Below are 13121 nucleotides of genomic sequence, written 5' to 3'. Positions count from 1 at the left end.
CCCCCACCACCACCACTGAACACCTCCCTCCCCATCCCACTACCGATCACCTCCCTCTCCACCAATGATCTCCCCCCCACCACTAAACACCTCCCTCCCCCTCCCACTATTGATCACCTCCATCACCCTCCCATCATTGATCACCTCCCTCCCCCATCACTGATCACCTCCCTCCCCCTCCCCCTATTGATCACCTCCCTCTCCCTCCCACTATTGATCTCCTCCCTCCCCCTCCCATCACCTCCCTCCCCCATCCCACTATTGATCACCTCCCTCTCCCTCCCATTATTGATCATCTCCCTCCCCCTCCCACTATTGATCATCTCCCTCCCCCTCCCACTATTGATCACCTCCCTCCCCATCACTGATCACCTCCCTCCCCATCCCACTATTGATCACCTCCCTCCCACTATTGATCACCTCCCTCCCCATTACTGATCACCTCCCTCCCCATCCCACTATTGATCACCTCCCTCCCCATCCCACTATTGATCACCTCCCTCATCACTGATCACCTCCCTCCCCCATCACTGATCACCTCCCTCCCCCTCCCCCTATTGATCACCTCCCTCTCCCTCCCACTATTGATCACCTCCCTCCCCCTCCCATCACTGATCACCTCCCTCCCCCTCCCCCTATTGATCACCTCCCTCTCCCTCCCCCTATTGATCACCTCCCTCCCCCTCCCATCACTGATCACCTCCCTCCCCCTCCCATCACTGATCACCTCCCTCCCCCTCCCATCACCTCCCTCCCCCATCACCTCCCTCCCCATCCCACTATTGATCACCTCCCTCCCACTATTGATCACCTCCCTCCCCATCACTGATCACCTCCCTCTCCCTCCCACTATTGATCACCTCCCTCCCCCATCACCTCCCTCCCCATTACTGATCACCTCCCTCCCCATCCCACTATTGATCACCTCCCCATCCCACTATTGATCACCTCCCCACCCCACTATTGATCACCTCCCTCCCCCTATTGATCACTTCCCTCGCCCATCACTGATCATCTCCCTCCCCCATCCCCCTATTGATCACTTACCTCTTGCTGATCTTTCACGAAGTAGCTCCCGCTGGATCCCTGGTAGATCCTCTCCGGGAAGATCCCGCGGCTGATCGCCTTCTCGGCTTTCCTCACCACCTCTCCGAACTCGGGCTCCTCCGGGAAGGAGTTCTTATCCCGGGTGGCGGATCGGTCCAGCAGCGGCTGCCTCTCGCTGTCGGTGGGGGATCCGGGCGGAGAAGGAGCCGCCGGTGTGGGCGGTCCACCCTGAGGGATCCGGATCACCACACCGGGGAACCGGGAGGAGGCGGGGCTCAGCTGTCCCGGGGAGGCGGGGTCACACTCCGGTTCCCTCACCGGGGACACCAGCGGGCTGCTTTCATCCATGACAACCCGGGGGGAGGGGGCGGGACAATTGGCGGAGAGCAGCCGGTGTGTTCCGCCACAGCGAAAAAGCGACAACACGAGAACAGGTGACACTCAGCTGACTCACTCACATACTTCCGGATCACCGCGACCAATGGGGAGACGGCGACCTGCCCGGCCACGCCCGCTGTCACTTCAACGACCAATGGCTTGTACTCGCCCACATCCATCATGGCGGCGGAAGCGTCTGTTCATCATTTACACATTAAATGTTCATAAGTCTTTAATTTCCACTAAAGTTTTCTATTTTTTAATGCTATCTACTTATTTCCATTCGTTTTTTGAGGTTTGTTTTAAAAACAAAATCAGAAAGAAAAATATAAACATTAAGGGAATTGCCCTTTTCCAGGATGGCCGCCCAGAACGCCTCAGGTTCATTGTCATTGAAATACCGAATGAACGGCTCGTATTTTCTCACAAAGCTGAAACGCGTCGGAGAATTTAACGTTTTCTATATTAAATGTAATTTTTTTTTTTATTTTAATGTTTCGGATATATTGGCAGCGAACAGGTGGATTTGCCCGTTTTAAACATGGCCGCCGCGTTCTCAGAGGCACTCTCATACAAAGTATAGAAACCAGGGACTTCGTTTCTTTTTTCCCGGACCCCGATGTATCTTCTACACCTCATCGCCGTATTTCCATTTGAATGACCGGCGGAAAATATCCAGACAAAGCAGACACAGCGGACGGCACGGCGCTCTGCCCACATCCAAAATGGCAGCTCGCTCCTCAGGTAAACGTAGACGCCCCGGTCGGCCAATGATGATCAGAGTTGTCATAGCAACGGGCCGGACAGACGGTGGCCGGGGAGAGTGATGATCCGGGGCTGAGAGCCGAACCGGAGAGCGGACAGAGGCGTCTATGGGGAGCGGCGGAGGAGGCGGGACCGACAAGTAAAAGGTGGGGGAGGGGTGCTCACCATTCTACTGCCCTGTCCCTGCAATTGCTTTATTCTTAGCACCCCGTCCCTGCAATTACTTTATTATAGCATCCCATGGCTCTACAATTGGTTTATTCTCAGCATCCCGGGGAACTAAACATGTTTTCTCTATGGAAACGCGGGGCGCTGAGAACAAACCACCTGCAGGGACAGGGGGCGCTGAGAACCAACCACCTGCAGGGACAGGGGGCGCTGAGAACCAACCACCTGCAGGGACACGGGGCGATGAGAAGCAACAACCTGCAGGGACACGGGGCGCTGAGAACCAACCAACCAACTGCGGGGACACGGGGTGCTGAGAACCAACCACCTGCGGGGACAGGGGGCGCTGAGAACCAACCAACCAACCAACTGCGGGGACACGGGGTGCTGAGAACCAACCACCTGCGGGGACAGGGGGCGCTGAGAACCAACCAACCAACTGCGGGGACAGGGGGCCATGAGACCCAACCACCTGCAGGGACACGGGCCGATGAGAACCAACCAACTGCAGGGACACGGGGCGCTGAGAACCAACCAACTGCAGGGACACGGGGCGCTGAGAACCAACCAACTGCAGGGACACGGGGCGATGAGAACCAACCAACTGCAGGGACAGGGGGCGCTGAGAACCAACCACCTGCAGGGACACGGGGCGATGAGAAGCAACAACCTGCAGGGACACGGGCCGATGAGAACCAACTGCAGGGACAGGGGGCGCTGAGAACCAACCACCTGCAGGGACACGGGGCGATGAGAAGCAACAACCTGCAGGGACACGGGCCGATGAGAACCAACTGCAGGGACACGGGGCGCTGAGAACCAACCAACCAACTGCGGGGACACGGGGTGCTGAGAACCAACCACCTGCGGGGACAGGGGGCGCTGAGAACCAACCAACTGCGGGGACACGGGGTGCTGAGAACCAACCACCTGCGGGGACAGGGGGCGCTGAGAACCAACCAACCAACTGCGGGGACAGGGGGCCATGAGACCCAACCACCTGCAGGGACACGGGCCGATGAGAACCAACCAACTGCAGGGACACGGGGCGCTGAGAACCAACCAACTGCAGGGACACGGGGCGCTGAGAACCAACCACCTGCAGGGACACGGGGCGCTGAGAACCGACCACCTGCAGGGACAGGGGGCGCTGAGAACCGACCACCTGCAGGGACACGGGGCGCTGAGAACCGACCACCTGCAGGGACACGGGGCGCTGAGAACCGACCACCTGCAGGGACACGGGGCGCTGAGAACCGACCACCTGCAGGGACACGGGGCGTTGAGAACCGACCACCTGCAGGGACACGGGGCGCTGAGAACCGACCACCTGCAGGGACACGGGGCGCTGAGAACCGACCACCTGCAGGGACACGGGGCGTTGAGAACCGACCACCTGCAGGGACACGGGGCGTTGAGAACCGACCACCTGCAGGGACACGGGGCGCTGAGAACCGACCACCTGCAGGGACACGGGGCGCTGAGAACCGACCACCTGCAGGGACACGGGGCGCTGAGAACCGACCACCTGCAGGGACACGGGGCGCTGAGAACCGACCACCTGCAGGGACACGGGGCGTTGAGAACCGACCACCTGCAGGGACACGGGGCGTTGAGAACCGACCACCTGCAGGGACACTGGGCGTTGAGAACCGACCACCTGCAGGGACACTGGGCGTTGAGAACCGACCACCTGCAGGGACACTGGGCGTTGAGAACCGACCACCTGCAGGGACACTGGGCGTTGAGAACCGACCACCTGCAGGGACACTGGGCGTTGAGAACCGACCACCTGCAGGGACACTGGGCGTTGAGAACCGACCACCTGCAGGGACACTGGGCGTTGAGAACCGACCACCTGCAGGGACACTGGGCGTTGAGAACCGACCACCTGCAGGGACACTGGGCGTTGAGAACCAACCACCTGCAGGGACACTGGGCGTTGAGAACCAACCACCTGCAGGGACACTGGGCGTTGAGAACCAACCACCTGCAGGGACACTGGATGCTGAGAACCAACTAACAGCAGGGACACGGGGCGCTGAGAACCAACCAACTGCAGGGACACAGGGTTCTGTGAAACCAACCAAAACTGCAGGGACACGGGGCGCTGAGAACCAACCAAAACTGCAGGGACACGGGGCGCTGAGAACCAACCAACTGCTGGGACGCGGGGCGCTGAGAACCAACCAACTGCAGGGGGGCTGAGAGTTGGGAGTACGGTTCTCAGTGTTGGGGGGGTGGAGTTGGGAGGACGTTGCTTGGTGTTGGGGGGGGGGGGGAATATGGAGGACATTGCTTGGCGTTGGGGGGTGAAGTTGGAGGACAGTGTTGGGGGGGGTTGGAGGACAGTGTTGGAGGACGTTGCTTGGTGTTTTGGGGGTGGAGTTGGAGAACGTTGCTTGTTGGGGGGTGAAGTTGGAGAACGTTGCTGGGGGGTGAAGTTGGAGAACGTTGCTGGGGGGTGAAGTTGGAGGACGGTGTTGGGGGGGTGAAGTTGGGGGACATTGCTTGGTGTTGGGGGGTGAAGTTGGAGGATGTTGCTTGATGTTGGAGGACGTTGCTTGGTTGTTGGGGGGTGGACTTGAAGGACGTTGCTTGGTGTTGGGGGGGGGTTTAGTTGGAGGACGTTGCTTGGTGTTGGGGGGGTGTAGTTGGAGGACGTTGCTTGGTGTTGGAGGACAGTGTTGGGGGTGAAGTTGGAAGACGTGTCTTGTTGTTGGGGGTGGAGTGGGAGGACGTTGTTTGATGTTGGGGGGTGAAGTGGGAGGACGTTGCTTGGTGTTGGGGGACGTTGCTTGGTGTTGGGGGAGTTGGAGGCCGTGATGGAGTTGGAGAACGTTGCTTGGTGTTGGGGGTGAGGTTGGAGGACGTTGCTTGGTTGTTGGAGGGTGAAGTTGGGGGACGTTGCTTGGTGTTGGGGGAGTTGGAGGACGTGTTGGTGGTGAAGTTGGAGGACGTTGGTTGGTGTTGGGGGTGAAGTTGGAGGACGTTGCTTGGTGTTGGTGGTGGAGTTGGAGGACGTTGCTTGGTGTTGGGGGTGAAGTTGGAGGACGTTGCTTGGTGTTGGGGGTGAGGTTGGAGGACGTTGCTTGGTGGAGGGTGAAGTTGGGGGACATTGCTTGGTGTTGGGGGAGTTGGAGGACGTGTTGGTGGTGGAGTTGGAGAACGTTGCTTGGTGTTGGGGGTGAAGTTGGAGGCCGTTGCTTGGTGTTGGGGGTGAGATTGGAGGACGTTGCTTGGTGTTGGGGGTGAAGTTGGAGGACGTTGATTGGTGTTGGGGGGGTGAAGTTGGAGGACGTTGCTTGGTGTTGGGGGGTGGAGTTGGAGGATGTTGCTTGGGTTTTGGGGGGTGAAGTTGGAGGACGTTGCTTGTTGGGGGGGGGGGGGTAGAGTTGGAGGACAGTGTTGGGGGTGAAGTTGTAGGATGTTGCTTGTTGGGGGGTGGAGTTGGAGGACAGTGTTGGGGGTGAAGTTGTAGGATGTTGCTTGTTGGGGGGTGGAGTTGGAGGACAGTGTTGGGGGTGAAGTTGTAGGATGTTGCTTGTTGTTGGGGGGGGTGGAGTTGGAGGACAGTGTTGGGGGTGAAGTTGTAGGATGTTGCTTGTTGTTGGGGGGGGGGGGGGGGGGTGGAGTTGGAGGACAGTGTTGGGGGTGAAGTTGGAGGACGTTGCTTGTTGGGGGGTGGAGTTGGAGGACAGTGTTGGGGGTGAAGTTGGAGGACGTTGCTTGTTGTTGGGGGTGGAGTTGGAGGACAGTGTTGGGGGTGAAGTTGGAGGACGTTGCTTGTTGTTGGAGGACAGTGTTGGGGGTGAAGTTGGAGGACGTTGCTTGTTGTTGGGGGGTGGAGTTGGAGGACAGTGTTGGGGGTGAAGTTGGAGGACAGTGTTGGGGGTGAAGTTGGAGGACGTTGCTTGTTGTTGGGGGGGTGGAGTTGGGGGTGAAGTTGGAGGACGTTGCTTGTTGTTGGGGGTGGAGTTGGAGGACAGTGTTGGGGGTGAAGTTGGAGGACGTTGCTTGTTGTTGGGGGGTGGAGTTGGAGGACAGTGTTGGGGGTGAAGTTGGAGGACGTTGCTTGTTGTTGGGGGGGGTGGAGTTGGAGGACAGTGTTGGGGGTGAAGTTGGAGGACGTTGCTTGTTGTGGGGGGGTGGAGTTGGAGGACAGTGTTGGGGGTGAAGTTGGAGGACGTTGCTTGTTGTTGGGGGGTGGAGTTGGAGGACAGTGTTGGGGGTGAAGTTGGAGGACGTTGCTTGTTGTTGGGGGGGGGTGGAGTTGGAGGACAGTGTTGGGGGTGAAGTTGGAGGACGTTGCTTGTTGTTGGGGGGGTGGAGTTGGAGGACAGTGTTGGGGGTGAAGTTGGAGGACGTGTTGGAGGTGAAGTTGGAGGACGTTGCTTGTTGTTGGGGGGTGGAGTTGGAGGACAGTGTTGGGGGTGAAGTTGGAGGACGTTGCTTGTTGTTGGGGGTGGAGTTGGAGGACAGTGTTGGGGGTGAAGTTGGAGGACGTTGCTTGTTGTTGGGGGGTGGAGTTGGAGGACAGTGTTGGGGGTGAAGTTGGGGGTGAAGTTGGAGGACAGTGTTGGGGATGAAGTTGGAGGACGTTGCTTGTTGTTGGGGGGTGGAGTTGGAGGACAGTGTTGGGGGTGAAGTTGGAGGACGTTGCTTGTTGGGGGGTGAAGTTGGAGGACAGTGTTGGGGGTGAAGTTGGAGGACGTTGCTTGTTGTTGGGGGGGTGGAGTTGGAGGACAGTGTTGGGGGTGAAGTTGGAGGACGTTGCTTGTTGTTGGGGGGTGGAGTTGGAGGACAGTGTTGGGGGTGAAGTTGGGGGTGAAGTTGGAGGACAGTGTTGGGGATGAAGTTGGAGGACGTTGCTTGTTGTTGGGGGGTGGAGTTGGAGGACAGTGTTGGGGGTGAAGTTGGAGGATGTTGCTTGTTGTTGGGGGGTGGAGTTGGGGGTGAAGTTGGAGGACAGTGTTGGGGGTGAAGTTGGAGGACGTTACTTGGTTGGTGTTGGGGGGGGGGGGGGGGTTGGAGTTGGAGGAGGTTACTTGGTTGGTGTTGGGGGTGGATTTGGAGTTGTGTTCTCCTCTCTCTGGTCATTAGTAGAAGTGGTGTCTGGGGAATACAGAGACATCAGTAATGGGGGGGATACAATCCATTAGATTAGATGAAATAACCCTGACCTCCCCCAGACATCTCATCACACTGAGTGCTGCCACCCCTCCCCCCTCATTTCAGTCTTTATTTACGGTATTTGATCTTTGCAACAATGTTTCTGTTTTCCTTGAATTGTATCCGATCACATGACTCCTCCTCCTCCTCCTATAGTGTGATACTGAGACGGAAACCAATCTGTATCTATTTGTATACATTGTGTGTGTGTATATGTGTGTGTGTATGTATATATATATATATATATATATATATATATATATATATATATATATATATATATATATATATATATATATATATATAATATTTAGTGTGTCTATCCAGTGTCTGTATAAATTGACACTTCTCAGTATACGGATGTCATCTCTCATATACAGATCCGGGACGGATTGGAGGTTTGATGCTATGTAAATAATATTGTTGCTGTTCCATGTTTCCCGAGGTTGCTCCGCCTCCTGTTGTAGTGAAGGTGTGATGTGATAGGATGGCAGATATTACCATTGATGACTCCATATATAGCAGGGATATGCAATTGGTGGACCTGCAGCTGTTGCAGAACTACAAGTCCCATGAGGCATAGCAAGACTCTTGCAGCCACAAGCATGACACCCAGAAGCAGAGGCATGATGGGACTTGTAGTTTTAACAGCTGGAGGTCCGCTAATTGCATATCCCTGATATATAGATTCTTACTTGATGGAGCTCATGTTTAATCTGATAATATTTTGCTTTCCCTAGTCCTAATCAATATGCTAAAGAAAATTTGCAATGGAGCCTTTCCGTTTTTTATTACATACCGTTTTTTAGACACTGTGACGTTACCACTGGGTCTCTGTGCTTCTCTATGCAATACAGGCAGATCATGGTTGTGAGAGGGGGGTGTTTCGGTGGGGCGTCGTGAGTTTTGGTCGGTGGAGGAGACGTCGTGACTTTTGGTCGGTGGAGGAGACGTCGTGACTTTTGGTCGGTGGAGGAGACGTCGTGACTTTTGGTCGGTGGAGGAGACGTCGTGACTTTTGGTCGGTGGAGGAGACGTCGTGACTTTTGGTCGGTGGAGGAGACGTCGTGACTTTTGGTCGGTGGAGGAGACGTCGTGACTTTTGGTCGGTGGAGGAGACGTGATCAGTTCTGGTCGGTGGAGGAGCCGTGATCAGTTTTGGTCGGTGGAGGAGCCGTGATCAGTTCTGGTCGGTGGAGGAGACGTCGTATGTTCTGGTCGGCGGAGGAGGCGTCGTATGTTCTGGTCGGCGGAGGAGACGTCGTATGTTCTGGTCGGCGGAGGAGGCGCGGGGAGTTCTGGTCGGCGGAGGAGGCGCGGGGAGTTCTGGTCGGCGGAGGAGGCGCGGGGAGTTCTGGTCGGCGGAGGAGGCGCGGGGAGTTCTGGTCGGCGGGGAGTTCTGGTCGGCGGAGGAGGCGTGGGGAGTTATGGTCGGCGGAGGAGGCGCGGGGAGTTCTGGTCGGCGGAGGAGACGTGGGGAGTTCTGGTCGTCGGCGGAGGAGGCGCGGGGAGTTCTGGTCGGCGGAGGAGACGTCGTATGTTCTGGTCGGCGGAGGAGACGTCGTATGTTCTGGTCGGCGGAGGAGACGCGGGGAGTTCTGGTCGGCGGAGGAGGCGCAGGGAGTTCTGGTCGGCGGAGGAGACGTGGGGAGTTCTGGTCTTCGGCGGAGGAGGCGTGGGGAGTTCTGGTCGGCGGGGAGTTCTGGTCGGCGGAGGAGGCGTGGTGAGTTCTGGTCGGCGGAGGAGGCGTGGTGAGTTCTGGTCGGCGGCGGAGGAGGCGCGGGGAGTTCTGGTCGGCGGAGGAGACGTCGTATGTTCTGGTCGGCGGAGGAGACGTCGTATGTTCTGGTCGGCGGAGGAGACGCGGGGAGTTCTGGTCGGCGGAGGAGGCGCGGGGAGTTCTGGTCGGCGGAGGAGGCGCGGGGAGTTCTGGTCGGCGGAGGAGGCGCGGGGAGTTCTGGTCGGCGGAGGAGGCGCGGGGAGTTCTGGTCGGCGGGGAGTTATGGTCGGCGGAGGAGGCGTGGGGAGTTATGGTCGGCGGAGGAGGCGCGGGGAGTTCTGGTCGGCGGAGGAGACGTGGGGAGTTCTGGTCGTCGGCGGAGGAGGCGCGGGGAGTTCTGGTCGGCGGGGAGTTCTGGTCGGCGGAGGAGGCGTGGGGAGTTATGGTCGGCGGAGGAGGCGCGGGGAGTTCTGGTCGGCGGAGGAGACGTGGGGAGTTCTGGTCGTCGGCGGAGGAGGCGTGGGGAGTTCTGGTCGGCGGGGAGTTCTGGTCGGCGGAGGAGGCGTGGTGAGTTCTGGTCGGCGGAGGAGGCGTGGTGAGTTCTGGTCGGCGGCGGAGGAGGCGCGGGGAGTTCTGGTCGGCGGTGGAGACGTGGGGAGTTCTGGTCGTCGGCGGAGGAGGCGTGGGGAGTTCTGGTCGGCGGGGAGTTCTGGTCGGCGGGGAGTTCTGGTCGGCGGAGGAGGCGTGGTGAGTTCTGGTCGGCGGAGGAGGCGTGGTGAGTTCTGGTCGGCGGAGGAGGCGCGGGGAGTTCTGGTCGGCGGAGGAGGCGCGGGGAGTTCTGGTCGGCGGGGAGTTCTGGTCGGCGGAGGAGGCGTGGGGAGTTATGGTCGGCGGAGGAGGCGCGGGGAGTTATGGTCGGCGGAGGAGGCGCGGGGAGTTCTGGTCGGCGGAGGAGGCGTGGGGAGTTATGGTCGGCGGAGGAGGCGCGGGGAGTTCTGGTCGGCGGAGGAGACGTGGGGAGTTCTGGTCGTCGGCGGAGGAGGCGTGGGGAGTTCTGGTCGGCGGGGAGTTCTGGTCGGCGGAGGAGGCGTGGTGAGTTCTGGTCGGCGGCGGAGGAGGCGCGGGGAGTTCTGGTCGGCGGTGGAGACGTGGGGGGTCTGGTCGTCGGCGGAGGAGGCGTGGGGAGTTCTGGTCGGCGGGGAGTTCTGGTCGGCGGAGGAGGCGTGGTGAGTTCTGGTCGGCGGAGGAGGCGTGGTGAGTTCTGGTCGGCGGCGGAGGAGGCGCGGGGAGTTCTGGTCGGCGGAGGAGACGTCGTATGTTCTGGTCGGCGGAGGAGACGTCGTATGTTCTGGTCGGCGGAGGAGACGCGGGGAGTTCTGGTCGGCGGAGGAGGCGCGGGGAGTTCTGGTCGGCGGAGGAGGCGCGGGGAGTTCTGGTCGGCGGAGGAGGCGCGGGGAGTTCTGGTCGGCGGAGGAGGCGCGGGGAGTTCTGGTCGGCGGGGAGTTCTGGTCGGCGGAGGAGGCGTGGGGAGTTATGGTCGGCGGAGGAGGCGCGGGGAGTTCTGGTCGGCGGAGGAGACGTGGGGAGTTCTGGTCGTCGGCGGAGGAGGCGCGGGGAGTTCTGGTCGGCGGGGAGTTATGGTCGGCGGAGGAGGCGTGGGGAGTTATGGTCGGCGGAGGAGGCGCGGGGAGTTCTGGTCGGCGGAGGAGACGTGGGGAGTTCTGGTCGTCGGCGGAGGAGGCGTGGGGAGTTCTGGTCGGCGGGGAGTTCTGGTCGGCGGAGGAGGCGTGGTGAGTTCTGGTCGGCGGAGGAGGCGTGGTGAGTTCTGGTCGGCGGCGGAGGAGGCGCGGGGAGTTCTGGTCGGCGGTGGAGACGTGGGGAGTTCTGGTCGTCGGCGGAGGAGGCGTGGGGAGTTCTGGTCGGCGGGGAGTTCTGGTCGGCGGGGAGTTCTGGTCGGCGGAGGAGGCGTGGTGAGTTCTGGTCGGCGGAGGAGGCGTGGTGAGTTCTGGTCGGCGGAGGAGGCGCGGGGAGTTCTGGTCGGCGGAGGAGGCGCGGGGAGTTCTGGTCGGCGGGGAGTTCTGGTCGGCGGAGGAGGCGTGGGGAGTTATGGTCGGCGGAGGAGGCGCGGGGAGTTATGGTCGGCGGAGGAGGCGCGGGGAGTTCTGGTCGGCGGAGGAGACGTGGGGAGTTCTGGTCGTCGGCGGAGGAGGCGTGGGGAGTTCTGGTCGGCGGGGAGTTCTGGTCGGCGGAGGAGGCGTGGTGAGTTCTGGTCGGCGGCGGAGGAGGCGCGGGGAGTTCTGGTCGGCGGTGGAGACGTGGGGAGTTCTGGTCGTCGGCGGAGGAGGCGTGGGGAGTTCTGGTCGGCGGGGAGTTCTGGTCGGCGGAGGAGGCGTGGTGAGTTCTGGTCGGCGGAGGAGGCGTGGTGAGTTCTGGTCGGCGGAGGAGCCGTGATGAATGTCCCTGTGGATGGTGTGTGTAGTCAGTAAGTGGAGGGGGACATGCACGGTACATTGGGCGGGGGATTAGCTCAGATGGTAGAGCGCTCGCTTAGCATGCGAGAGGTAGCGGGATCGATGCCCGCATTCTCCAAGTCTTTTTATTGTTCAGTTTCTTCCTTTTTAAACTTTTTGTTAATTTGGTTTTTATATTTAATATAATTCACATTATTTTCTACTAAATTACCGGGTTCGATGAGTTCAGTCTGTTGTGTTGTTTCAAAGTAATACAGAGGGGGAGGGATACTGTGATGTATCTGTGTGTTGTGGGGATTGTATTGAATTTGTATGTATACCGGACCTATTGGATCACGGGGGTCGTGGGAGGTCTGGAAATGTGGGGAAGTCTCTGGGTAAGGGGGCAACAGGAGGTCTATAGGTATGGAACTGTCTTTACATACGGGGGTCATGAGAGGTCTGTAGGTATGGGGGGTCACAGGAGGTCTGTAGGTATGGGAATGTGGGGAGGTCTCTAGGTATGGGGGTCATGGGAGGTCTGTAGGTATGGGACCGTCTTTACGTATGGGGCTCATGGGAGGTCTGTAGGTATGGGAATGTGGGGAGGTCTCTAGGTATGGGGCTCATGGGAGGTCTGTAGGTATGGGACCGTCTTTACGTACGGGAGATCTGTAGGTATGGGAATGTGGGGAGGTCTCTAGGTATGGGGGTCACATGAGATCTGTAGGTATGGGAATGTGGGGAGGTCTGTAGGTATGGGGGTCACATGAGGTCTGTAGATATGGGAATGTCTATACGTATGGGGGTTATGAGAGGGCTGTATGTATGGGGGGTCACAGGAAGTCTGTAGGTATTGGAACGTCTTTACGTACGGAAGGTCTGGGAATGTCTTTTTATGTACGGGGGTTGTGGGAGGTCTGTAGGTATGGGAATGTCTTTACGTATGGGGGTCATAGGAGGTCTGTAGGTATGGGAACATATTTTTAGTACGGGGGTTGCGGGAGGTCTGTAGGTATGGGAATGTGGGGAGGTCTCTGGGTATGGGGGTCATGGGAGGTCTATAGGTATGGGAACCTCTTTACATACGGGAGGTCTGTAGGTAGGGGAATGTCTTTACGTACGGGGGTCATGAGAGGTCTGTAGGTATGGGAATGTCTTTACGTACGGGGGTTGCGGGAGGTCTGTAGGTATGGGAATGTCTTTACGTACGTGAGGTCTGTAGGTGTGGGAATGTGGGGAGGTCTCTAGGTATGGAAATGTCTTTACGTATGGGGGGGGTTGCAGGAGGTCTGTAGGTATGGGAATGTGGGGAGGTCTGTAGCTATGGGGGGGTCACATGAGGTCTGTGGGTATGGGAATGTGGGGAGGTCTCTAGGTATGGAAATGTCTTTAGGTATGGGGGGGGTCGCAGGAGGTCT

At 58.9% G+C, this 13121-nt stretch overlaps 2 protein-coding genes and 1 non-coding gene across 4 annotated transcripts in view; 2 read left to right on the top strand and 1 right to left on the bottom strand.

Moving 5' to 3' along the window:
• Positions 1-1516, bottom strand: part of PI4K2A (phosphatidylinositol 4-kinase type 2 alpha) — a 41949-nt gene extending 40433 nt beyond the window's left edge. The window contains exon 1 of one of the 2 annotated variants that reach the window (XM_040361253.1): positions 1048-1516. In XM_040361253.1, the coding sequence (XP_040217187.1) occupies positions 1048-1395 (348 nt within the window). In that variant the 5' untranslated portion in view covers positions 1396-1516. The remainder of the gene's footprint in view (positions 1-1047) is intronic. The other variant, XM_040361254.1, reaches the window with a different exon arrangement.
• A 686-nt stretch (positions 1517-2202) lies between these two features.
• MORN4 (MORN repeat containing 4) overlaps positions 2203-13121 on the top strand; it is a 38528-nt gene continuing 27609 nt past the window's right edge. Inside the window, exon 1 of the mRNA XM_040361252.1 lies at positions 2203-2329. The gene's annotated coding sequence lies outside the window, so the exon portion shown is untranslated. The remainder of the gene's footprint in view (positions 2330-13121) is intronic.
• Positions 11767-11839, top strand: TRNAA-AGC. The gene has a single exon. It is a non-coding gene; the product is annotated as a tRNA-Ala (tRNA).

This window comes from Rana temporaria, chromosome 8 (genome assembly GCF_905171775.1).
Source record: "Rana temporaria chromosome 8, aRanTem1.1, whole genome shotgun sequence".
Lineage (NCBI taxonomy): Eukaryota > Metazoa > Chordata > Amphibia > Anura > Ranidae > Rana > Rana temporaria.
The sequence above is the reverse complement of the archived record's forward strand: the minus strand, read 5'-3'. Positions and strand labels throughout refer to the sequence as shown.